Here is a 27,982-nt window from a genome sequence, read left to right on the forward strand (position 1 = left end):
TGTTCCCACAGTAGGACCCCTCCGCTGGCTTTCAGGAAACAGTGGCCCTGGCTGGCGGCGCAGGGTTGAGTTTATTCGGGCGCGACGGGCTTTACTGCAGGTCCTTTTGAGCTGGTGGAGGCGACAGGGGAAACGGGGCCGAGCACCTGGCGCTGCTGGGGCCGTGGCTTTCGGGAGTCCCCTTACTCGAGGCCGTGATCCCCCTTGTCCCGCTCCCGGTTCTCTGTGGCTGCCGGCCCGTTCCCGGAAGCCGTGGCGGCTGATAACAAAGAGCCTGTCCGGCTGCCTGCTCTCCGGGCTGAGGGCCCGAGGGCTCAGGTGGCGCGGCTAGGGGTGCGCGCGGGGCGAGCCATGAGTCCGGGTGCGCGGCGGTGACGGGCGCGGCCGGCGGCCGAGGCGCTGGTGGGGGCCGCGAGGCCGGCGCCTCCCTCCTCGCCGTCCGCGAGGCTCCTGAGACTGGTACTTCTGGCCTCCCGGCCTCTCCGCCCGGGCAGGCGGCTTCACGACCGTCCCCCGGCGCCCCCTGGCCCTCGGCCGCAGCAAACGGCGCTCAGCCCTGGCCGCCAAGCTTTTGGATTTCTCTGCGGGACTCGGAGGATCGAGCTCTAACCCAGGCTGCCCTAAAGCTTTGTGGAAAGAAGCTAGGGAAACCTGGCGGGAGTGATTTTTGTTTTTAATAAAGTTTTTCTAAGTCTCCGTTTTTAGAAATTTTTGCAGAGTTTACAGTGCTCTCTACCTCTTTACGTCCTTTCTCCTGCTCGTGGAGTCTTTTCCCTCCTCAGCTATAAACGTTTTTATTGTCAGCGGGGAAGACCAGGGATGAACCTTTTGTGATTGAACGTGTAACTGTTAAACCTACGTCGAGATAGTAGTCAAGATGGACAAAAAGTCCTTTGAAACGGTGCTGGATGAAATCAGAAAGGTAATGACAGTATGCTCCATAAATTATTTTATGAGATACGAATTCTCATGATTTCTTTTTGACGTACCGTGTGTAGATTGCGCAAAATAAGGGTCCTGAGAGTTGCCACATTGGTTTGAATGTTCACGTGTAATGTAGAAGCTTATATCTTGATATGTTTCACGATACAAACAGAAATTAAGTTATGTTAACGCTATACTTGAGAATCAGTGGGGTACTGTCGAAATTATATTCAGACAATTCTCGTTTCCGGTGCCGGCTTTACAGATCCTTGATAGCGCTGTAGTTTTGGATAAGTGATTTAATATTTCTGAGTTTATTTCAGTAACACAAGAGTGACTGAAAACTAGAGGTAACACGAAGAAAGTTTCTTTTGTGGTAGTTATTGTTATGGTAGGTTTTTCCAATCTAAGGATAGGCAGAGTATGTTGTGTTGGCCAGACAAAATTAGTGTCCTAATGATGTGTGGCATTCGTTTAAAGTTACATTCTAAGGAATTGGCTGTAAATAACTTGAATTTCAAAACTTTTTTTCTCTTGCTTTCTGTGCTTTTGCTTTTTGAGGCTGTTGTTTGTATCCTACCTCTCAGGCTGCAAAAATTTTGGAATGCAGTCTTGAACTTAAAGTATTTCAAGCCTCAAAATAAGAGGTTACCTGTTAACCATTGTTATATCAACATGGTGTGCTTAGGCCTTCCGGGCAATTATTATCTGCATTTCCATGTCTTTATGACCCTTGACTGACCTGGAAGGAATTGTTTACATGTACTCTAGTTATTTATTTCACCCTCCGAAGTTATTAGTAAAACTATCTCTGAACTTGTTTTACTTTGTTCTTTATAGGGCTTTTTCTTTTTCAAATTGACATGTTTAATTTTTCACATTTGATAATATTGAATGCTCTTTTTTGAACAAATGTCTGCTTTTGCAAACCCAATTTGTCCAATTAAGATTTGAAATAAAATGTGGGTTTGGTAACAGTATACTTAAAATGTGTCACAACTTGTTCCTAAGCTGATTTTTAACTACTGTTTATGAGAAAATAATTTGTTAGTTCAAGTAGACCAGCAGATTTCTACTTTTGGAAAATACAGGTTGTCTTTGTGCATATTTTCTCCCTTCTAAGTGTTATCAAAATGTCACATAGTAAATAGTAATGATGAGAATAGGAAATTTTCCAGATGTGAAGGTCATGTTCACATGAGATGGCAACTTGAGTCCATGTTTCTGGTCTTCAATCAAAATATGTCTTTTGCTGGCTTTGCCAAATGATTAGATATAACTACATTGTCTTAGTCTATTAGAACGGAATGAAATATTGGCATATCTAGATATGAGCATTACTACTGATTTTTAAAAAATTGATCTTAGACTTTGTAAATGTAAGTCAGTTTAAACCAAGTCATCTCTTTTCCTGAATATCACCATAGATCTATTGAACATACTAGTTGTCATTACTGTCATTTAAAACAGGCATGTTAAGAAGACACTATGAAAAGAAATAGGAAGGGAGAAGAAACAGGAAAAGACAATGTTTAATTTATTTTTCATAAAGGGGGTAATAATAGCCATAATTAGGGAGCACTTATTGCGAGCCTGTTCTAAACACATTTCCATTCATTGTTTGTTTTGATCCTCTAACAACCCATTATTTTACAGAAGGTAAAACCCCCCTCATTTTACAGAAGGTAGACCTACCCTTTGTGAGGTTAACCAGTCAGCTCAAGGTTACCCAGCTGGTAAGTGGGGGGGTCTAATATTCAAACTCAGGCACTGTGACTCCTTAGCTCCATGCTGTCATGCCTGGGGTTAGAGCTGGCCTCTTAGGCATTGATTGATGAAAGAATTGAGACTTGGTGTCTCAACACAATCCAGGATTTGGTTCAGAAACTTGCATTTGACTGTGTCCAATGATTATAATGATAATCAAACTCCTAAGAGTATTTATTCAGAATGCCATTTCCTCCCCTTTCCAGTGAAAGTTAAACTACTGAATGCCTGGGATGTTTCAGTTGACTGGTTATAATATTTTCTCCTAGCAGAATGATATATATGGAAAGTACAAATATTATTTTGTAGTAAAAGCAAAGGGATTAGACCATTTTTAATGATTAGTGGCTGTCAAATTATAATAGCCTGGTGTTTCCATCTCTAAGCTAGGTAAGTAGCCACAAGGGGAGCACATGTGATTTCTGTGGGCTCTAGATAGTGCTGGGTCAAGGCCACCAACTTCTCTCTCACCTACTGACATAGAGGAAAGTAACCATCATGTTCTGAATATCTATTACGTGTCATATCTAATGTTGGCTATTGTAATCCTCAGAGTGACTCTTTGAGGTGGGTGGTGAATGGTGTTCCCTTTATGAGTGAGGAAGCTCTATGGGAATTAAAATGCCTCTCAAAGGTCCCACTCCCAGTTAGTGGCAGGTACAAACATTGAATTCAGGGCCTTTTGACTTCTTGCATTCTCATATCCCGGTAGAAATACTGAGTGAGTGCCTCAACTAGACTTTGTCTTATTCTTACTTCTCTATTACTTAGCACTGCGGTCCTCAACCCCTGGTTAGGTTTGTGGCCTGTTAGGAACCAGGTGCACAGCAGGAGGTGAGCAGCAGGTAAGCAAGTGAAGCTTCATCTGTGTTTACAGCCACTCCCCATCCCCCATCACCCACATCACCACATAAGCTCCTCCTCCTGTCAGATCAGCAGCAGCCTTAGATTCTCATAGGAGTGGGAACCCTACTGTAAACTGAGCATGCCAGGGATCTAGGTTTCTCTCCTTATGAGAATCTAATGCCTGATGATCTGAGATGGAGGATGCTAGCTAGCACCGGGGAGTGGCTGCAAATACAGATTATCATTAGCAGAGAGGTTTGCACAATAAATGTCATGCACTTGAATCCCCCCACCCCAGACACCCCCGTGGAAAAATTGCCTTCCATGAAACGCATCTCTGGTGCCCCCAGAAAGGTTGGGGACTGCTGACTTAGCTCATAATAGTTATTCAATAAATAATTGATGAATAACAGCTGATACATTTAATCTGAAAAATGACAAATTTGGTTGGATTTGGAATTTTTTGAAACTTTTTAATCACATATTCAGGAATTCTATATGTGATTTCCACTTGTAGGAGTGAGTAGGGAGGGCTTCCTGTTCACTGGGTGTATCCCTCACAATATGGAACCTGGAAAAGTAGAATGTCCTGTCACCATGCTGACCTTAGCTGCCTCTGTGTGCCAGAGCTAAAGGAGACCTGCCACTGTTGAATTGCTTAGGCAGTTTTGATGTATGCATATTACTGTGATGCTTACATATATTAATTCTATTTTTCTGTATTTTTTTAGGCTGTTTTGACAGAATACAAATTAAAAGCAATTGAATATGTGCATGGATACTTCTCTAGTGAACAGGTATTCTGCATTATTTGTTTAAACAAAGTCACATTTTTATGAGAGTGTTCTGGTTAATGTCTATTTACCTGCTGGTCAAATTCAGAATTGCTTTTACCTTTTTGCTGTATTTATTCAGGAACTTTAGAAGCTTTAAGTTTTGGCGGAATTTATAGCTCACGGACAGTTTTATAAGCCTACCCACTTTTACCACAATTCATATTCTAAAATGATTTTAAATTACATCATCTAAAAAAAGCAGTTCAAAGTGTTTATCATTCTGGACAGAATATCAAAGATTTATAAATTTGTAATGGAAAACATAGCCAATTTTGTACAGTTATTTATAAGATAATAATTGCAAAATTCACTGCATAATATGAAAGAAAGTATGAACAAATGAAATATGTTCTTATATGAAGCCACTAAATATAAATTTCAGCAATAAGAAAAAAATACATAGTGTCTAATAAGTAGTTTCTGTAACTGCCAGAAGACGACTAATGTTTTAAGCATGGTAGTTTAGTGGAAACTTTCACCCCACCTTAGGAGGAGTTCACTAATTAAAAAAAAAATGCGTATGTATATGTATATACACAGTAGGCAGGTGAGGATTTCTGAGGGATACCTAGAAAATTCTTGATAGAGAAGTCAGGCAGAAATAGAAATGTGCATACGGATTACAGTTCTGGGACGGATGGACAATAGATGAATCTATAGGTTGATTTACTAAATGCTCTAATTTTTCATTGATCTCAAAACTTGAAAGCTTGAATAACTTTAAGCCTATAGAAGTTCTGCCTACTAAATTCTCACAAGCTACTTTATGATAATGCATTTGTTGCTGCCTTTTTAATGACGGTTTTTTTTAGCTTTCCCATTGCTTTACAAAGTCACCTGAAGCTCTTTAAATGTTTTGAAAAGATTTATAATTCCTCGCAGTTAATAGCTTTTTTCTTTTGTGTGTGAGTGTGAGATATACCACCCTTAATGGTGCTTCCTCTTTGCTGAAATCATTAAAAACTTTATTAAGCCACTTTCTGAGACATTCTAAGCCTAATTACTATATTAAAGATTTTTCTTCCTATATCAGACATGATAGTTTGTAAAGTTTTATGGTTGATAAAGTGTTATGGTTGGTAAAATATGGCATTTACTATATACAAAGAACATTATTCCCGTAAAAGTAAGGACATACACTCTTACCAAATTAACTGGAAAGTATGCATAATACTTGTTTGCTGTTTATTTATCTCTTTATAGGAAGTAAAATGTATTTTCACTCTTCAGATACCACTCCAGTTTGCATCATTAACCTTACTTTGTAGAATAATTGAAACCTTAGCACATTTTCAGGAACTCTCTTATTGCATGTTTTTCTTTTCTTTTGTAGTGTGCTTGGAGAGAGTGAAACAGGGTGGTGGTAATGATTCTGAGACTTCAATGTTGTGATCTTTATACCCTGCTCATCTCTTGCTGGCTGACTCACAATGTTTCCTTCATATATATGAAGTTCTCTAGTGGTGGAGGAGGGTGGTGTTGGTGGGAGCCAGACTATCTGAGCTCTTAAAATGATGCATCCTTTAGAAGGTGCTGGAGTAATTCATGATGATTCTTACATTTTTTAGGGACTAGATCTATGGTTTGAGTATTATGCCCTCCAGATTCAAGTAAAAGGGTAGAAGTTAATGGACCTACACTAAACCACACTACCACATCCTTGAGAATGATTAAAACTATGCCACTCTCCACTAATGTTTTAAAGTTTTTTATTCATAGTACATCTTTGTATTCCTAAGCTGATATTTTATTTCTATCTAGTGCTTTTCAGACCTTTCTTTTCTTATTAGGATATTTTCTTTTTCTTGTATTACATATTTTCCTTTTTTTCTAGACCAGTACTGTGCAGAAGAACTTTCTGTGATGGTAGAAATGTTCTCCATCTGCAGTGTCCATTATGCTAGCTATCAGCTTTGCAAGGTTATTGAACACTTGAAATGGAAGTGATTTAAATTTATGTAATCACACATTACTACTCTGTTGGACAGCATAGTCTACACTCTGGTCCCACTCTCATCACCTGGGCCTGAGCTGGACATGTTGAATAGTAATTCCAAGTAGTGAAATAAATCTTATAGAAATGTTTGCAAACACACTGTCATTAGATCTAAATTAGTTCTTTGCTTTTAGGTGGTTGATTTACTGAGATATTTTTCCTGGGCTGAGCCTCAGTTGAAGGCAATGAAAGCATTACAACATGTAAGTAACTTATTTTTGCCCTAGAATATAGAATTAAATATTTTTAATTGTCTTAGTTTTCCGTAATTCATCTCAAGTTGTAATTTGTATCAGAAAAGCTAACCCCCAATTTTATTATACATTGATTATTTAAAATAATTATGTTAAAAAATATAACTTTCCAAACTGTAAATTTAAAATGAATGTGCTATACTATTAAATTGTATACCACAGTGTCCTAATTGGCAAATTGGAGAGAAAAAATATTCATTAGCAAGCAAAATATGGGATTTGAATTCTTAAGTGTTTTTATACACTTCCTTCTATTTTTTTAATCTCCATCTTTACCCTCTTGTATTTAGTCTTGGAAGAGTTGTCAAGACAGGTTATACTTATATTGTTTATATCAGCATTGTCCAAATGAATTTTCAGTGATGATGGAAATTTTTTTATTTGCACTTTCCATTGTGGTAGCTAGTGGCCACATGTGGCTATTAACACTTAAAATGTGCCTAGTCTGTTTGAGGAACTATATATTTTATTAATTGTAATTAGTTTAAATAGGCACATGTGCCTAGTGGCTACTGTATTAGATAGCACAGCTCTAGAGTCTAGGTCAACAGGGGTGTCTAGATCACACCATCACAGCAGGGGTATCTGGCTGTATAAGATTTTCCAAGCAGTATTAGGCATGGATAGCTGTAATGGAATCAATTTATGCATCCTTAAGTTCCTAAACTGGTCTGCCTAAGAAAATATCTGGGTCTGTTAGTGCTGCTTTCTGACCTCCTCTTTAACACCTTTTTTCTACTTTACAAAAGAAGGGTTATCTCACCTGTGCTTTGGGGGTAAAATGGTTTTTTAAGTTCCAGAGACAATGCTTTGCTCCTGGGAGGGAGAACAAAAACAAAGAGAGCTTCTGTAAGAAATATTGCTGAGGGCTTGCCTTATTTTTATCAAGAGGACAGACTCATAACAAAGCTCTTAAGGTCTGCTTGCCTGTCTACCGACCTTAGAATTAAAATTCACAGATGAGAAGGGTGTTACAGGGACAACTCAATACACTTATTTGAATTAAATTAAGTATGACCTTTTCTGACAAACTCAGTCCGATTTGACTGTTTTTTTTCATACTGGAGACTGCCTTTCCAGTTATGTTCCATAACGAACATTCCCATAAATTAAATAAATGAGCTAAATTAGTAGTTCTGAAGTTTTGCAGATATATAAATGTATATGAGAAAATTGATCTTTTGCAAGTATTTAAACTTCTGGTATAATCTTTAGATGTCAATTAAAAAATGTGTAAAGGGCTATAAAGTTTTATCAGTTCTCTTTCATTAATAATAATGTTTGAAAACCATTGCTATATATATTGGGTGTTGATTCTAACCGTCTTACTTCTTACATTGACTTTGCTTTTAAATTTTCTTCACTGTTAACATAAATCTATAAATTGACCAAATCACCTGGATGCTCTTCAGAATAAAAATTTTTACCCTAGGCAAAAAATTATGTAATATCCCTCACAATCTTGGAGTGTCACAATGCACATTAACATAGAGTTAACACATAACAAGAGTACTGCAGACTCTTAAAGTTCTGCAGTAAAGAAACCTGTTTATCTCAGTTTTTAACCTGACTTATGTGACTAATGTATCTTTTGTTTGGTAACACTATTTAGCACCATGGACTCCTTTTTGGGAAGTGCTGATCTGTGGCATACTTAACCCACTAACTGAGGAATATAATAATTTTTTCTAACTTCTTGAGCAATTTAATCTCATATATATATGTACAAATATCACCTTTTTATGTAATCTTTCTGAGGAAAGTACTACTTGTAAATTTTTTTATTCTATAAGTGAACACATTGAGAAATGTGGATTAAAAAGAGCTTGTAGAAGAACTTAGTTCTTCAACTGAAGTAATTACCTTGGAAGAGCATAAGTATAACATATTTAAACATATATATAGTGTGAAGTATTTTTAGAACTGCTTTTTGAGTGGTTTTCAACTAAAATGTGAAATATTAATTAAAATGCAAAATATTTTACCTAAAATTTTTATATTAAGAGCTTTTAATTATACTTCTAAAAAAAGGCAATCTCTGGCATGAAAAGCTCATGTTAGACATAAAATTATTTTTTATATTAACAGAAAATGGTGGCTGTGCACCCAGCAGAAGTGGTCAATATACTCAACTGTTTCACCTTCAGTAAAGACAAATTAGTTGCTCTTGAACTGTTAGCTTCGTAAGTATTTCTTTTTTTTTCTTTACCTCATTTAAAAAAAATTTGGAAGCCTTTTAAATGTCTCTTAACTCATTAGTGTGTGTTATTGTTTCAGAACTATATGAGCAAATAGAACTATAATAAAATATAGTCTATGAAATCATAATGATAAATTCTGATTTCTTCATGTGGATAAATATCTAGTGTACTTATTACACACATGGCTATTATTAATACTTATAAAATAATGGGGCTTATTGAGATTAATTATTTAATTTGATTGTTTTTGCATTTCTGTAACTTACTTGGCCTTCCTACTCTGAATAACTTGAAAGGCATATTGGTAAAGATAGGAATTTAAGAGTTAAAACAGATTCTTCCACTTATCAACACAATACATTTTTTTGGCAAGGTACTTATTATTTCTGAGCCTTATTTTTCTTAATTGGAAAAATAAGGATCTCACCTAGTTAGGTAGGATATATGAACTTTAAATACTATAAGATATGTGAAAGCGTCTAGCACAGCATTTGATAGATGATCATAGTGAGTGAAGCTCAAAGAGAAAAGAAGGAACCTTTGCATAATTTAACAGTGTATAATTTGTTGTTTACTTATAGAACATACTTTTAAGTCCATAAATAGACAAAGCATAAGGTAAAACTTTATTTTTAGATCAACCATGATTTTTATGCCTTTAACACATGGGTTGGTTCTATTGCTATAGCTCTCATAGCAATCATTGAAGAGAAGGTATAGTTTGAAAAATCTCAAAACAGTAATTTTTATTTACAGTATTACTTTGTAACCCAGTAATCAGTTAGATAAACCTCAGTTCAGTTATAATTATCACCTTTATATAAAGGTTATTTAAACTCAACTTAAAGTAGATAATTAATCACACTTTTCTCCCTATGTCCCAGGAAAAGCTTATTCAGATACATTTGTGCAGTAAATAAAGGTTGCTGACCTCTGTATATATGTTCGGGTTTTTAAATGAAAATTTAAAATTTGTTATTTTCTTGGTAGAAACATTGTTGATGCACAGAATTCTCGTCCTATTGAAGATTTATTTAGGATAAATATGTCTGAGAAGAAACGATGCAAGAGAGTACTTGAACAGGTAGTTTTCTCAAGATTGCTATGTACATGGTATGCGGGTTTTTCCTGAATGTTGATGAAAAAATACCTTTCTTCCTCCTATGTTAACTTCGCTGTATAACGTGAAAGCTGTTATATGATGGGTTAAAAATGAATATCCCTGCAGTCTCTAGAGTAGAAATAGCTTGTTGAAGGGGACACTGGAGGGGGATGAGATGGCTTGAGAGTGAGAAGCCAGCTGACCATTCAGCTTGAGCTTCATGGGGCATTTAAGTCTTGGTCCCTTTGCCATGGCTCCAGGCTTCTGTCTTTAACTTTATTTAGAATCGTGACTTTTCAAATTTGTTATCAGGTTTATTTTAAGTGAATTGCTAAGAAATGAATATAAAAACAAAATTCCAGTTTATTAGCTTAAAATCTACAAGACTGTGAGAGTACTGGTTTAAGCCTAGAAAACTTGATTTATCATGTGTAAGGTAGGTATTTCCTAGGGTTCTGATGGCTGGAAGCTGAATTAATAATAATTAGAAATCTACTTGAGGAAGATAAAGATTCCCAGGGCCTTGCAGCTCAGTTGTGTTTAATATTTAATCCTCAAAACCTCCTTTAAGCTTAGGGAGGGTAGGCTACTTTTCTTTAACCGTACATTATTTTAGTGGAGTTCAAGATCTGAGCCATGTTTCTTTACTTCAATAACGTCTTCATTGGTTTTCTTGACTAAAATCTTTAAGGCATCATGCATATTACTGCTGTAGTTTTTTGTTGTCATTTTATAAAGCATTCTGACCATGTTGCCCTCTTTCTCAGAAATATTCTGGGCCTGAGTGTTTTGTGGAGTAGGCCCTCTGGGCAATGTAGATTAATACAACTTTTCTAGAAGGTAAACTTGAAAAGCCTTTAAAATGTTTATACCTTTTGGCCCAAAAGTTCTACTTCTAGGAATTTATTCTAAGAAAATAATAGAAATATATACAAATTATATATAAGGGCATTCACCCCAATGCTGTTTATATTAATAGCCAAAAATTGAGGTGATTTTTAGGTGTTTAGTAGGGGGCTGGATTCTACAGCTAATATAATTATATGTGTTGTGAGTGGACTTATAAAACCAATATAGGTCTATAACAAAATATATAACATAACATATGTATATAACTGGATATTCCTTTAATACAAGACAGATCCAGTGGAATATAATTGCCCAGTATAGTGTTTTTTATTCATTTATTGAGTATTTATTGAGCACCAACTCAGCATGTGAAACATCGTTTTAGAAGCTAGAGATGCAGTAATAAAAAGCCTAGACCAAAATCCCTTCCTTCACTATATCGTATAATTATGCAATAGTATGTTGAGGATTGTGTGTCCAGATAACTCTTGCTTTTCAACAGCATAGCTCTTTGAACACCCAATGTCCTGTTATTTGTTTGTGTTTCTCTACTAAGTTGTAAACTTCCTCAGTGCAGGGACCATGTCCCTTTCATCTCTGTGTCCTCCTTGCCTTTACTGTAACATGAGCTTGGTGTTTATAGATTTGGACTATGTTATTTTTTGGTAGTTGGAGAAATGGAATAGGTTAGGTAATAAATAGACATTTATGCACACAATTTACAAAATCCGTTGTGACGGTATCTTTGTGTAAGAGTCTGTTAGTTGCAACATTAACATTATGTTACCATTTTAATAATTCCATTTAAATAAAGTTATTTTGCTTACTATTAATACTTTTGGTCATGCTCACCACTGTAATTACTGAATGATGGATGAACAGAATGAAGTAATACTGTTCCTTAATTCATGTTTTTTTGGCTGTGCTCCCCAATGTTGAGAATACTTGACTTTAAGAGTTCTTTTCTTTTCTTTTCTTTTTTTTACCACTCTCTTCTTTTTTTATTATAGGCTTTCAAGGGGGGCTGCAAAGCTCCTCATGCTATGATATCTTCTTGTGGAACTATCCCAGGAAATCCATATCCCAAAGGAAAACCTAGTCGCATAAATGGAATATTCCCAGTAAGCATACTTTTATGGCTGTATCTGAAACTTCTCATAGCTAAATATGAAATGTAGCATAAGTTAGTGATATTTAAAGAAAATGCCAGTTGATGATGCTTCTCCAAAGGAAAGAAATTTTATTATATGAGCAGTTTCATTCATAGCTTTATCACTGATTGAAAGTTCATGTGTAAACTCCATTAAAGTATTTGTGTAAAATCTATGTTATAAACTAAACAGAAAAGAAGATGATTTTGTTTTATTTTGTTTTTCCAGGCATTTTAGAAGTACTGATTTACATTTAATAAAGGAGCAGTTCTCAAATTGTCATTATTATATTCCCCATTTCACTTAGACTATGTTTGGGAAATTCTGCATGCAATATTTCCTTCCTGGAGAATCACATTGCATAATAAAGGACCTGAGAAGTCCTGTAATAAACAACCTTTTTATATCATCCAGTGTTCCTCAAACCACTTTGTAAAATAACTTTTTCAAAGAATATTTCTATTGTTAGTAACAAATAACCCCAGATCTTAGTGGATTAAAGCAATAAATGTTTATTATCTAACATAGTTTTTATAGATTAGGAGTGTGGGAGTGGCTTAGCTGGGTACTTCTGGCTCAGGTCATCTTATAAGGTTACATTCATCCGAAAGCTTGGTTGGAGCTCAAGAATATGCTCTCAAGGTGGCTCACTTATATGCAAGTTAGTGTTGGGGGTTGGCAGGGCATCTTTGTTCCTCACCACAAGGACTTTTCCATAGTACTGCTTGCGTAGCTTCATGGCACGACAGCTGGCTTCCACCAGAGTAAGTAATCCAAGAGAGGGCAAGTGGAAGCTGCAGTGTCTCTTATGACTTGGCCTTGGAAGTCAAATGCCACTATTTCTGCAGTATCCTATTTGCTCCACAGGTCCACCCTCTTTATTCTGGAAGGAAACTGCACAAGGGCACGTAGGAGGCAAGGGTCAATGGGGCCATCTTGGTATTTGGCTGCCATATTAGTGTATACCATTTAGGGGCACACACTAATAGGGAGACAAACTGTAATAGTCTGTCAGCCTGTTCTGATCTGTTAATTATAGCAGTCTTGAATGAGATCTCGTTTACTCTTGACAATATAATAATCACACTTACTATTTATAGAGAACATTTTTTCTCATCTATTTTCAACTGTAATATAGGTACTCTTTTTTTATTCTTTGAGAATTATCCATACTGTGGCATTGGAAGTCTATTTCTGTTGCTGCTTTTTGTGGAGGAGAAAAAAATTAGAACATACAGTATTTGCAAAAAAACCAAAAAATAACAATACAGTAATAAAGAATATAAATAAAACATAGTATATATTAATAATATAATAATTATTTACACAGTACCTACATTGTATTATTAATAGGTATTATAAGTAATCTAGCAATGACTTAAAGTATATGGAAGGATGTGCATAGTTTACAAATACACAAATACTGTGCCATTTTATGTAAGAGACTTGAGTATCCATGGAGTTTGGTATCCTGGAACCAATCCCCTGTGGATACTTTGTCTTCCCCTTCTGTCATCTCTGTATATTGCATGTTTACTTCTGAGTACCTTTGCACGTGTTACCTGGAGGGTTACATTACATAGGAGGATTGAAAACCTAATCAGGGTCATGCAGCCAGCCAGAGTAAAATTAGGTCTGGAATCCAAGTCTTAACACTTCTACCAGGTCCTTTTCTTCAGTGTAATACAGTGAGATTGGTGGTGGTTGTTGGTTTGGGTTTTTTTTTCTTCTTCTAAGTCTCAATTGCCTTTCTATTTTTTTTTTTCTTTTGAAAAAATAATAGGGAACCCCTTTGAAAAAAGATGGTGAAGAATGTACCAATGAAGGCAAAGGAATAGCTGCACGGATTCTGGGACCATCCAAACCAGTATGTTTAGAAAACAAATGATGAAACAAGGCTTAACTCCTACTTGAAGTATTCTGTCTATTCAAAGCATAAATTTTATTTTTGTGTTGCAAAGTTTAAAGTATGCTAGAAATTCTGGGAGAAGAGGGGAGAGTGAATAGTCTAGGGAGAAATAGTATAATTAGTTAACAGTATGGCTGGCCCTTTTGAGGTTAAGCATTTTGTTATAAAGTAAGACCAGTCAGATTGCTTTCTTTTTTCCTCTAGACATATTCAGCTGTTCAGTTAGAGATTGACATGTAGAGAGTTTGCTTTAATTAAGGTTGTGGTTTGGCCAAGTTAGTATTTATAAAACTACACTAGAGCCAGGAAGTTGAGAGTATTTACAAGGGAGTGATTAGAATGATTGGAATATAAACTAGACAGGAGAAGACAACCCTGTGGATTGAAGAATACTTGAGTTGAAGTACTAGAGATCTACACATAGTCACCAGGCAGACCCTGCCCATCCACCTGACAAGTTCTCCAGTGGCCGTTGTTTACGGCAGAATAGTCACAGATCATAATCCTTGCACAAGCCTAGTGCTTCAAATAGGACCACAGTTATGAGAGCTGGAAAGAATCTGGGTCCCTTACCCCCAGTACATCTCCTCTCCTGCCCCAGGGTAAAAGTATAACATCTGGCTTAGCTTTGGATACTTCCGGTTTTCTGAAGACCAGTTCTCTGAATGTTCTCTGTTACTTATATATAAGTTCCATCAACTGTAAAATAAAATATTTGTGGATTTTTGGACTTCAAAGGCAAAACAACTGAAATACTGAATTCCTAATTCTAGTCTACATTCTACTAGAGTTGTCAGAATGCTAAATGCCTGAAACAAACAGTAGTTCTTTTCTTCCAAAAGAAGGTGGGAATGATAGGATGAATTCCTAATGAGTTTAAGAGGATGTTGCCATTGGGGGGGGGTGGTTACATCATCGAGATTATAAAACCTAGCAGATTTCTTCTGTTAGTTACATAAGAGGAGAAAGCAATTCTTGGATTAGCCTAGGCTGGGTCTAAGAGGAGTTTGCTATTGTTTAAGATAAGGTCTGACCCTTTATTAGAGATGAATTAAAAAATAAACATCTCTATGGCCTTCTTTGGCAAGATTTGGAATTTAATAGGAACCACATTGATTAAACCAAAGAAATTTCTCTCATTTGTGCTATATAGCCCAGTAGCATTTGATATGCTAGGGTGTTTTTAGCCTATTAGGACTAAATATTTTCAAAGGCAGGTTTTATTTTGTCAGGAGTCACCTTGGTTGGTTTTCTTAACAACTGCTTTCCTCACTCCTCTAGCCTCCTTCAACATATAATCCACATAAACCTGTTCCTTACCCAATACCTCCATGCCGACCACATGCAACTATTGCACCAAGTAAGGAGTTCTCTTATTTTTTCCTTGTTTTTGTTTTTTGTTGTTTATGTGTTAAATGGAAAGTAAGTGCTAGTCTGTGTTCTTAGGAAATCTGTAGCACTTATAAAATTCCGCAGTACGTTTAATTATGCCCATAGACAGCTATTAGAATCCTGGTGTGTAACACAGTATCAGGCAAAATTTATTTAGGATGTTTTCCTTATGATAAATTAATTACAGATTATTTTTAATCATTCTTTGTGGCTTTTCACTTTGGTAAATTATCTTGAATCTTTCTATGATAGTTGGTATTCAGAAGCATTATTAATGCATTTAACTGAAAAAGGTCAAGTATATGTGTTTGACAGAAAAGACAAATAATTTAAGTATGGCAGGTTCTGTCTGCCATTTGGTGAGCTAATGCCTGGAATGAGCACGCAGTGGGAAACAGGAATCTCTAGTTGTCTCATTTGGTCTCAGTTTTCATTTAGCCCCAATCCAAACCTCCATGTAAGATGCAACTGTATTATATAACAGTTTTAAAAATAAATGGAATAGCTGCATTAATACAGTTTAAACTACTGGTCACAGAGTGATACTAAATTATATCTTTATTCTGTTACATTTTTATTTTAGGTGCTTATAATAATGCAGGTCTGGTACCATTAGCCAATGTCATAGCTCCAGGCGTGCCCCCTCCACCTCCATATACTCCTAATCCCACAGCAACAGGTAAAGTCATGTTAATACAGGGTGTTAAAAGTAAGTAATTTATTCATACACAATAATTTGTACTTGGAGGGGACAGTTGTTTTTCATGATGTATCCTAACAGAGGGAGCACAAGCTCAAGAGCCTGATGGATCTGGGCAGGAATCCTTAGCAACGCTGGGCAGTTTTCATAATATTGATGGACTTCCATTTCCACATTTGCAATACAGGATAATAAATAGTATTGTTCAGTAATGTGTTCAACTAATGTTAGATGATCCTACCATGTGCTATACGCTGGAGATACAAAGGTGAGCAGAGAGTCCTGGTTGTAAAGAGTTAACAGTCTAGTGAAAAATACAGATAAGGAAAGAGAAGGCGATTTCAATATATTCTGCTTCATTGGTTCTGAATTGCACATTTTTTATTTTTTTCTTTTATTTTTTTTCTTTTTCTTTTAAATCCCAAACCACAGAAGAAGAATTGCACATTTTTTGTAGTTTAATTTCTTTGAAATTGGAATGTGGTTTACAGCAAATGGCATCCTAGATTCTGAGAGATAAGATGATCAGTGCTATGACAGAGTACAGGTGCTATGGAAACTCACAGGAGGGGCATCCAACCCCCTAAAATAAATGTCCCACTAAAATAAATGTGAGCTGCTTGCTAAAGATAGTTGACTTAGTAATGCAGCTGCCATTTAATTGAATTAAGGTGAAGAAGAAATAGGTAAAAACAGGCTGGTAATGAAATATGAGGAAAGGCAAAGTAACAAGGATGTGCTTTCTCTGTCACCTGGAACTACCTGGGGCACTTTTTCAAAGTATCCTCAGTTCCCCATTTGTATAGAGATTCTGCTCCAGTGGATTAGAGGTGGGGCCCTGGTATCTTTGTTTTTTAAGGATCTCTAGGTGATTCTTCAAACAAACTTGGGAAATAGTATCTGCACATAACCCAAAAGGAATCAGTGCATCAGTTTTTTTCAAGGCTCTTTGTTAACTGCCAGATTGAAGAGAGCTGAGGGACTTTCTGCCTCCTTTACTGAGAATTTTTGGACACTAGGGCAGATGCCTATCTGACTCAGCAAAGGAGCTGTTGAGAGAGAACCTGAAATTGATGGATGAATATATATGAGGTTAAAAGTGGGGTACCAAAGGATACTCTGCCCAAGGAAGTTTCTCACATGCAGGTTAGAAAGTTGTAAGACCTTTGAAGGGGTGGATTTGGCACCCTGTGCCTGGCAGAGTGGGGAAGGAGCTGGGATCCAGCTCGCTGTAGCCTTAGTTCCACTGCCAGTTGGCATGGTTGTCTCCCCATTCACTTTATAGTGACATAAAGGCTACGCGCAAATGGCCTTGACTCACATATGTGAACACAGTCAGGTTGTAGAAAACAGAACTATTTCTCTCGAGTGATAAACGTTGACAAGCTATGGAGAAGTATAATTGACTTAATGAATGCCACCATTTGGGCAAATTAGTCCTACCATGGGGAGAAAGAGCTTGTAAGAAAGCAGTGAGAAGGGCTAAAACTCCCCAGCACTTGCCAACCTTTTGCTTTAGGTCTTTTGGCTACATGGGGTAAGAAGAATAAATAGTTTTCCATATATCGCCAAACTATTATATTCTTCCAGTTAATCTTTACCAGATTATACCTGCCCATGAGAATATTTGAGCATACAGTTTCTTCATACCCTTTCAGTGTGGAAGATTATTAGTTTTTTAGCTTTGCCAATTTGATATACTGATTTTAGCTTATATTTTTGTTTTTTTACAAAATCTTAATTTTTATTTAGATTAGTTATTGTTTGTTTGATTCTTCTGAGTTTTGTGTCTTACTTACCTTCTCCACCCTAACAGTATGAAAATATTATATAAAACAATTACTTTTATAGTGGTTCTTTTTAAATGTTTAGCTTTTAATCCATTTGCCCTTCATATTTTTGTATATGCATAGAGTAATAATAGAACTTACTTTTCTGCCCTTAATAACATATAATAAATTCTGTAATAAAATTACCTCTAAATTCTGTAGTGACAAATTTAAGGCTTAGAACCTATACGTACAAAACTATAATATCTTCTTGAAAGGGGTAAAATAAGCCATGGTGAAGAAAACACTACCAACTAGACATGATATAAAGACATACACATGAATGAATGGTAAGATGATACCCTAAAAATGTCAATTCTCTCCAAATTACTATATAACTCTCTCAACATACACATATATATAAATTCAACTGATATTTTTAATTGCATAAAATGACCTTAAGGTTCATATAAAAGAACAAATTTATAAAAATAGGTAAGAAAAATATAAAAATATATGAAGGGGATCTTGCCTTATCAAATATTGGAACACACTGTAAATCTACTAATGTAATCAATGTGATATAATCATAAAATAACTACCCTGCCACTGAGTAAAGAACCCAGAGTTATACCTGTGTGTGTATGAAAAGACTTTTTTTAAGTCTGTCAGGTTTTCTAGGCATAAAATAATATTAACTGAGTTATATTCTAACTATATATTTCTTTTTTCCCTAGGTTTTATTGAGTAATAATATTGCCCAACTCCATTTTCTTTTTAGCATACAAAAATTATTTTGCTATACCTTTATTTTCAACTTTTTCTCCCCAGGGTTTTGTTTATTTGGTAGACTAGTTTGGTTTGTAAATTATATGTAGCTGAATTTCTATTTTTATACCCATTGGAGACACTTTTAATTGGAATTTCTGATAATCATAAATATTACATATTCTTAGTCCTTGCATTTTATTTGTATATTCATTATTATTCTTTTATTTCAGTTTTTTGTTTCCTTACCTTTGCTAAATTGGATCAGTCAAATTGCTGTTTTGTTTTTTTAACAACTCTTCTCTCCTTGCCCCCTCCTGAACCTAAAAATGTTATCTTTAATGTTAGTAGGGATTACCTTCATATTCTTAATGGTTGTCAGTATAAAAAAACTAAAAAAAAAAAAAAAAAAAAAAAACTATTCTGTATATCATTTTACTTCCGTGCATTCTTTTTATCAATTTCTGTGTTTTGTTGGAATACTATACATTTTTGCTTCTGATATTTAATTTTTCCTTAAAATTGCCTCTAATCATGACTTGGTACTGTTTCTTCTATTCTTTGATACTGTACCCTGTTATGTTTGTTCTAATTTTCATTTGGTAGAAAATATCTTTAAGAAGTTTCTTCATAAAAGGCACATGTGTAGAGTTGTGGATGAGAAATCCAATTCCAGTTAATTTTATTTTCTTTATTGGAAACTTGGTCTCTTTCTGTAAGCTTACAAAGAAAATATTTTTTATCTTTGGATTTCAGGAATTTTACCAAGATGTCTAGGTGTGTATCTTGTCATTAATCTTTTCTAGCACTATGTCAGGCCTTTGAATGTGAAAACTCAAGTCTTTGAAACTTAGGAAAATTTTTTTTTTTATGCTTTTAATCGTTGCATTTTCATCTGTTTGGTTTTTTTTCTTCGTCGTCGTCTCCTTTTTCTGGTACTCTTACATTGTATTTATTAGATTTTCTGTATTTGCCTTCTTTACCTGTTCACTTATGACTTTTTTTTTGGTATTTTGGCATTCTAAGCAGGATGTTTTTTTTTTTATTTTCAACTAATAAGTTTAGTTTTTAGTAATGTTATTTGTAATCTTCGCCATTCCTTGCATTTATTAATTTGGAGTCAGATTTTTATATCTAAAAGTCTTTACCTTCTCTGCTTATTTCCTCAAAGTATTATGTGTATGCGTGTGTGTTCTTAATTTGTATTACAGGTTTTAAAAGTTCTTTTTCTTTTGTTACTTCAATCTCCATTGTTCTGGTGGTTATTTGTTGTTACCTTGGTTAAGCTAGTAAATCCCTTAAACAAGCTGTGATTTTTCTTTGCTCACTTATGCCAGGGCTTGTGGGTTCCCTTTGTACCTTATGCCTGTCACAGTATTGGTTTCTTTGGCAGTTATTCCCAAGCCAGGAGAGAGTAATTTTTTCCCCTTTGCATCCTTGGCAGATGAGCTGGTTGGACAAGTCCTTTCCCACGCGGGTGGGGAGGCATGTGCTTTAGGTTGTCAGTCTCCCGGACATCAAGTCAGCCTCAGCTAGGCTAGTTCTCTGACAGCTGTTGGCATTGGGCCTTTCCCAGAGCCAAATACAGCAAGTGGGCAGGGTGGTTTCTTTCTGTTGGCTTGGAAAGTCTGCTTGGGTGTCGGTGGATTCTGCGCTCATTCACCCAGCAGCCACTTCTCACTTCCCAGTCTTCCCATGTCTGGGCAGTGGTGCCCAGAGGGTGCTGTTTGTTAGCTCAGCCAATGACAGTGGGTGGTCCTTTCTGTACTCTAGCTGCCTGCTACACTTTCTCTTGGATGGCAGGCAGTTGGCATCTTTCCAAAAAGTATTCCTAAATACAGTGTATCTATAAAATAACAATGTGTGTTTAAAATGTGACAAGCTAAGGTTGGGGGGTAGGATAGATCATTTGCTCACAATCCTCCCAATCCTCATATAGTTATTACTGTCTTCATTTCTTTTTTCATGTGCATGTATTGTGTTTCCTAACACTGTATACGTATATATTTATATGCTAGGTTATTCTTTTTTACCCCAATCTCCATTTATTGTGGTGATTAATAATTTCATTAAAGCTTAAAGTGAACTTTTATTTATTTTTATGTAGAGAATGAAGACCTGTCCAATCAATCAAAACCTGCACAGAGTCAAAGTAAGTACCAAATTTGCTCCAGGGATAGCTGTTTGCTCTTTTATTCACTGAGAACAGTATGAGTTGAGTATATTTAGAATTTTTTATGTTTTAGGAAAAGTGCCTGGTTAAGAAATGTAATTAATACTTGTTAAAGGTGGCTTAATATTGGTACATTTTATACACACAACATAAAATGCACATATTAACTGGATTTAGAATTAATCTTAGGACTTTGTATCCTATTTGCAAAACTTGCAATGTAATGTAAATGCTGTGTGACGTTGTATCCACATTCATTTTACATTCTATGATATTGGAAGCCTCATTTCTCTTTTGATATAAGCACATAGGGTGATAAAAACCCTTTCTGAGAAATGCTATGTCAGATTCTGCTTTTAGATTTAATTATTTCAATAAGTATTATTAAGCATAACTTAGACTAGAAAAGAATAATGAGCATCAAAGCAGAAAATGAAATCGAAAAATGAAGATGAACTGTGGCCTAGGTACTGCCTCCAGATGGCAGCAGCACCATAGCACTTATTTTTCCCCTAGGTGAAGTACTTCATTGACCATGTCAGCTTCCTATGTCAAAAGTCTTAATTATGTATAGATTTAAAAATGTCTTAGTCCATGAAAATGTCTTTCAGTTGATTATCACTGAATAAGGAACATTGTCTGTTTACAGCTGAAACAGAATTTGACGTGAGTACAGGATCAGATGATAGTTGTCATTATGACATTAACTACTTAAGTTATGCTTTCCATTTTACACCAAGAAGATTATCACAGGCAGACATAGTCATTGAATTTATTCAGGGAGGAACACAAATCATCCCCCAAAATGCTAAATATTAATTATTTGTGGAGTTTATCAGAATAAAAATATCATAGCAAACTTTAGAAATATTATTGAGAATAGTCTTTGAATGGGTTTGGGAACTGTAGTTTGAGGTAATCATAATACATCCAGCATGGCAAACACTTAACTACACAGGTGCTGTGCCTGGTGCTGAGACTCTAAAGATGAATTAGACACAGCTTTTGCCCCTACAGGAGCTCCCAGGACAAGCCAGATAAAGGTTGGGGATTAATATAGTATAGTGTTCAATAGGAGCAAATGTATGTGGGGAAAAACTATGCAGATTAATAATCTAGAGTATTAAATTCAGTTCAGAGTGGCAACAAACATTACTGGAGAAATGGGCATAACTTCTGGGAGGCCTTATAGGCCCCTGAAAGGGAAGCCATGTCCTGAAAACCCTTAAGAGAGGGATTGACTTGTGATTATTACTCTAGATAAGCTGTTTAAAAGTGAGATAAAGTCAGTGCACCAACACTAATCACAATTAAAATAAATTCTGTGAATTTTAAAAAAGTGGAAAAATATAAAAGGAGGGTTTGTGAGCTTCTCGAGTCTTCCCGACTGTGAATGGGAGGGCTGTTCCTATTCTGAGCAGAGTCTAGAAGACAACTGGTTCTGACTGAGGCTCCAGAGTGAACATCAGGCTAATGGAATCCAGCGATTTAGATATTACAAGAGCTTATTCTACCTGTCATTGATTTTCTTTTTTTTTTTTTTTTTTTTACAAAGGCTTTCAGATGCCTGCAAGCCTATGTCATTGATTTTCTTTGATATCTGTTAAATAGTATAAAAATGGGTTATGCATTTCTTTTGAGTTAAAATTTGACATTTCAGCATGATGATACATTCTTGCCTTTTTTCCCCTCCCACAGCATTTTCCACCCTAGCAAGTCAACTCTTTTCTCCTCATGGTTCTAATCCTTCAACACCTGCTGCAACTCCTATCCATATTGCATCCCCGGTCAAGGCAGTAAATCACCCATCAGCATCAGCAGCTGCCACCATTTCTGGAATTAACCTGCCACATACTGTCCTTCCCGTGTTCCCAGGGCAGGTCTCCTCAGCCATTCACACACCTCAGCCATCAACCCCAAACCCAACAGTTATCAGAACCCCTTCATTGCCTGCTGCGCCTGCTACTTCCATCCACAGTACAACATCCCCTCTTGTCCCTTCTATTTTTTCTGGCCTAGTGCCACTGCCAGGTCTTCCTGCTACTCCTACCCCAGGCCCTCAGGCCACATCTGCACCTCGGGCCACTCTTACTTCTAGTGAATCATTTGCTTCTACTTCTGCTCCTTTCACAAGCCTCCCCTTTTCCGCCAACTCTACTGCTGCTTCTACCAACAACCAAAATTCTGCTTCATTGTCATCAGGTTTTGCAGGTCTTTCTTTGCCCTTGCCACCAACGTCCCAAGGCGTAGCCAATCCGACTCCTTCTATAATTGCCAGTGGTTCTGCTCCCAGTGTTGCTGGTCCACTTGGTGTAAACAGTCCTCTCTTGTCTGCATTAAAAGGCTTTCTGACATCAAACGACACCAATTTAATCAACTCCTCTGCTTTATCTTCTGCTGTTACTAGTGGGCTGGCTTCATTATCTTCTCTAACTAATCAAAACTCTGATTCTCCTGCTTCAGCCCCTAACAAGTGCTATGCGCCATCGGCCATTCCTACCCCACAGAGTTCTTCCACTCCTGGCTTGGCTGTGTTCCCAGGCCTTCCCTCTCCTGTGACTAACTCAACTTCCGCCCCCGCCACCTTGCCTGTGCAGTCTCCTTTAGCCACCCCTACGGCATCATCAACATCAGTGCCAGTGAGCTGTGGCTCCTCGGCTGCCCTTTTGCATGCCTCCCACCCAGGTACCTCAGACCTGCACATTTCAGCTACCCCTGCTGTAACGACTCTTCCTGTTATGATCAAAACTGAGCCCACGAGTCCTACTCCCTCGGCCTTCAAAGGCCCATCTCATTCCGTGAATCCCTCCCATGGCAGTTTAGGTTTGTCGGGGACATTGGGTTGTGCATATACTTCAGCATCAGTGCCCATCAGTTTATCTACTTGCCTTAACCCTGCGTTGTCAGGTCTCTCCAGTTTGAGTACTCCCTTAAATGGTTCCAATCCCCTTTCCTCCATTTCCCTCCCACCACACGCTTCCTCCACTCCTATTGCTCCAGTATTCACTGCTCTTCCTCCTTTTACTTCTTTGACCAATAATTTTCCTTTAACTGGCAACCCATCTCTTAATCCGCCAGTATCTCTTCCAGGGTCATTGATAGCCACTTCATCAACCACCGCCACCTCCACCTCTGTGTCTCATCCCAGCTCTACGGCAGCTGTTCTCTCAGGGCTCTCTGCCTCAGCACCAGTCTCGGCAGCACCCTTCCCCCTCAACTTGTCTACTGCTGTCCCCTCACTTTTCTCAGTTACCCAAGGACCTCTGCCATCTTCAAATCCCTCCTACCCTGGCTTTTCTGTCTCCAATACCCCAAGCGTCACCCCTGCTCTCCCTTCGTTCCCGGGGCTGCAGGCGCCCACTACAGTCGCAGCTGTCACACCACTACCTGTGGCTGCCACAGCCCCATCCCCGGCCCCTGTCCTCCCAGGATTCGCCTCCGCATTCAGTTCCAATTTCAACTCTGCTCTCGTTGCACAAGCTGGGTAAGTGAATAGTTTAGAAATAGGATAAAATTCTTCTTCACCTAACTTGCAGTTCATAGTCTTATTTTAGTAAGACTATGCAAAAGTCCAAGCAAAAGTCAAAATTATTTGGTGATGCTAAATGATGCTTTTCTGGGCTGAAACTTCAGTGCTCAAAAAATGTTTTATGGCTCTTGAATCATGTTAAGATAAATAAATAAAATATACCTATGGACATAATTTTTGGATTTATATTTTATAGTTTTAATTATAAAATAGCAGAAAGTATTATACAACAGATAAAGTTTGAATTCGGCATAATATACTTTATAATAAAAAGTTTTACATCAGCGAATGGCTGACTTTTATGGTTCCTTCCAACAGACAAATAAATCCTGAATTTTTTTTGTTTTGTTTTCAACATCTTAAGATAGTACTTGATGAATGTAGAAGCAATAGCTTTTGTGTCTTATCTGCAGTTTGACCTGTTTTTCTGTTAATTGTTTTAGGTTATCATCTGGACTTCAAGCTGCAGGCAGTTCTGTTTTTCCAGGTCTTTTGTCCCTCCCAGCTATCCCTGGGTTTTCCCAGAACCCTTCACAGTCATCCTTGCAAGAGTTACAGCATAACGCAGCTACACAGTCAGCACTGTTACAGCAGGTAAGTAGGCAGTGTCTGGCAGAAATAAAATGGTAACATATATAACTCACTTCCATAGTGTTAACATTGCTATATCCATTGTCATATCCCTACATTGGCAAAAAATGGCTATTAGCAGAATGTGTGGAGGTTGATGATTAGTTCTCCTAAAATTTGCAAATTATGTTTGTCTTCTTTCAGAAGAGTAACAAAGGTGATAAGATGTAGTCATCTGTGTGAATTGTTTTTCCTGCTTGTAGATTTTAAAAATTAGTTTGGAGATTTTACTTAATAGAATTTAAGAATCTTTATTCATGGCAGTTAAATTTTATTTAGGTTGGTGCAAAGGTATTTGCAGTTTTAGCATTGTTGAAATTTGCCGTTTGATACTGGATACATTCCTAAATAAATGTTATGATATACCATCATTTTAATGCGCATTTCTCACTTTATGTTTTTTTGCTGATGGCTTATTACTTGCTGTTTATTTTATATTTATTTTAGACTATGGAAATGATTTTAGACAAAAAGCAAATTCGAATGATTTTCTTATTCAAGTTCAAAATGGGTTGTAAAGCAGCGGAGACAACTCACAACATCAGCAATGCATTTGGCCTAGGAACCGCTAAGGAACGTACAGTGCAGAGGTGGTCCAAGAAGTTTTTCAAAGGAGACGAAAGCCTTGAAGATGAGGAGTGCAGTGGCCTGCCATCGGAAGTTGACAATGACCAACTGAGAGCAATCATCGAAGCTTATCCTCTTAGAACCACACAAGAATTTGCTGAAGAACTCAGCGTTGACCATTCTATAGTTGTTCGACATTTGAAGCAAATTGGAAAGGTGAAAAAGCTCGATAGTGGGTGCCTCATGAGCTGACTGAAAATCAAAAAATCATTGTTTTGAAAGTGTCGCCTTCTCTTATTATACACAACATTGAACCATTTCTTGATTGGCTTGTGATGTGCAATGAAAAGAGTATTTCATACAACAACCAGCGATGACCAGTTCAGTGGTTGGGCTGAGAAGAAGCTCCAAAGTATGTCCCAAAGCCAAACTTGTACCCAAAAAAGGTCATGGTCACTGTTTGGTGGTCTGCTGCTGGTCTGATCCACTATAGCTTTCTGAATCCCAGCAAAACCATTACATCTGAGAAGTATACTCAGCAATTCGATGAAATGCGCTGAAAACTGCAATGCCTGCAGCCAGCGCTGGTCAACAGAAGGGGCCCAATTCTTCTCCGTGACAACGCTCAACCACACATCACACAACCAATGCTTCAAAAGTTGAACAAATTGAGCTACAAAGTTTTGCCTCATCCGCCATATTCACCTGACCTCTTGCCAACCGACTACCACTTCTTCAAGCATCTTGACAACTTTTTGCAGGGAAAATGCTTCCACAACCAGCAGGATGCACAAAATGCCTTCCAAGAGTTCCTCAAATCCGGAAGCATGCATTTTTACACTACAGGAATATACAAAATTATTTCTCATTGGCAGAAATATGTTGATTGTAATGGTTCCTATTTTGATTAATAAAGTTGTGTCTGAGCCTAGTTACAATGATTTAAAATTCAGTCCGAAACCACAATTACTTTTGCACCAACCTTTAATAACTTGTCTTCTATAAGCTATCTAAAATAATAGACCATTAAAGCGACTTATCTCCAGAAAACCTACTTTTCTTTGAAAGAATGTTAAATATTTTAATGACATTTCTATGCATCTCCTTCACCTAAAGAAGTTTGAATGTTTCTTAAAATTTTTAGGAGACTGAGCAGACTTTATCCCCAAAGTTTTTTCTTTCTTTCCTGTCTGGATATCTAGAGTGTGGCGTAGGCACAAGCAAATGCAGACTTGACTGAACTTGGCGCTCTGCTAAACTACATGTTCTTTTCTCCATCAGGTCCATTCAGCGTCAGCCCTGGAAAGCTATCCAGCTCAGCCTGATGGGTTTCCTACTTACCCTTCAGCACCAGGAACACCATTTTCTTTGCAACCAGGCCTGTCCCAAAGCGGGTGGCAGTGAATATATTTTAACCTTTATTCTCCTTCAGAGCAACATCAGAATTGCTGAGGACTCCAGTAAACAATCTGACAAATGTGAAGTTGGCCAAAAGTCAGAAAATGAGAGTAAGGATAATCCTGGGGACATTGTGGCAAGAGTTTGGAAATCATGGTTGCATTTTTTAAATGGCACTCCCCCATGTAAATATGCTGACAATAAATTGTATGGAGACTAGTACTTGAAAAGCATTTGGGAACTTTTCATCTCCTATCCTACAAAATTTTGAATCGTGTATGTGATCTATGTAGAAAGAATATTAAAGAGGAAATTGAACTCTTTATAGCCGAATACAGCCTTAAATCTGCTTGTATAGCATCCATTGACAGAAGTAATAGTTGTGCCTCAGACTTAGGGGTTGCATGTGGCCCTGGGGGAGTTACTACCCTTGTTACGCATGAGTGGTTCCTACTGGCAGTACTTCTTATGTATCTACAAAAGGGACCTTGAGACCCACAGTTATTTTTAATTTCTGATACTAACAATCATGCATCCTGCTGAATTTAACTCAATATATTTCAGGTAAGTGAAAATGGTGCTTAAGATAGTCTTTAGAATGACTTTCAGGTGTTTTCGACTAAAAATATATATCCAGAACTACTTTCTTACAGAAATGCAAGTAAGGTTTATGATAATTTGCCTTCAAAATATTTTTCCTAATCTCAGCGGTATCCAAATGAGTGAGGGAACACTTGACTGACTCTCGGGCCACCTCTATTACTCATTCTACTCTGGAAGCTCTTGGTGAATGTTTACAATCATGGGATGTAGTATTTCTATTTGTACTTAAAGTCAAATGCTTACCTGAAATAATTATGTGACAATAAATAGAGAAGACTCGTTCTTGTAGTAAACATGCAGTGTGTACTCTATTTAAGGATCTGTGGTAGTATAATATGATCGAATGTCATTAATGTAAGAATAATAACTGCCACACTTGGGGGATAGGGGAGTAGGGACAATGGATTCCAATCCTGTGATTAAAAGGGTAAACTAGAATCTACTGTAGTACATTTCAGCATCTAGAAGTTTTACTTTTATAAAGATGGTGTCTGGAAGATGTTGCTAATGTATTTTCCTTCAAAATAGGGAACAAACTTTTTAAGTATATTATTAATAAATATTCCTGTATGGTTAGTTTTTAACAGTTTTTTAAAATAAACTTTATGGATATGACAA

The 27,982-nt window shown here is 36.9% G+C and overlaps 1 protein-coding gene across 1 annotated transcript; it reads left to right on the forward strand.

The window, feature by feature from the left end:
- Positions 1 to 33: 33 nt before the first annotated feature.
- On the forward strand, positions 34 to 27,982 carry PROSER1 (proline and serine rich 1). The gene is made up of 13 exons (XM_045566780.1): positions 34 to 922; positions 4,269 to 4,334; positions 6,504 to 6,572; positions 8,712 to 8,806; positions 9,815 to 9,908; positions 11,786 to 11,896; positions 13,710 to 13,793; positions 15,117 to 15,195; positions 15,811 to 15,906; positions 20,572 to 20,616; positions 22,336 to 24,121; positions 24,610 to 24,760; positions 26,645 to 27,982. The coding sequence occupies exons 1-13, from the start codon at positions 878 to 880 to the stop codon at positions 26,765 to 26,767; spliced, it is 2,844 nt and encodes a 947-aa protein (XP_045422736.1). The 5' UTR covers positions 34 to 877; the 3' UTR covers positions 26,768 to 27,982.

This window comes from Lemur catta, chromosome 13, assembly GCF_020740605.2.
Source record: "Lemur catta isolate mLemCat1 chromosome 13, mLemCat1.pri, whole genome shotgun sequence".
Lineage (NCBI taxonomy): Eukaryota > Metazoa > Chordata > Mammalia > Primates > Lemuridae > Lemur > Lemur catta.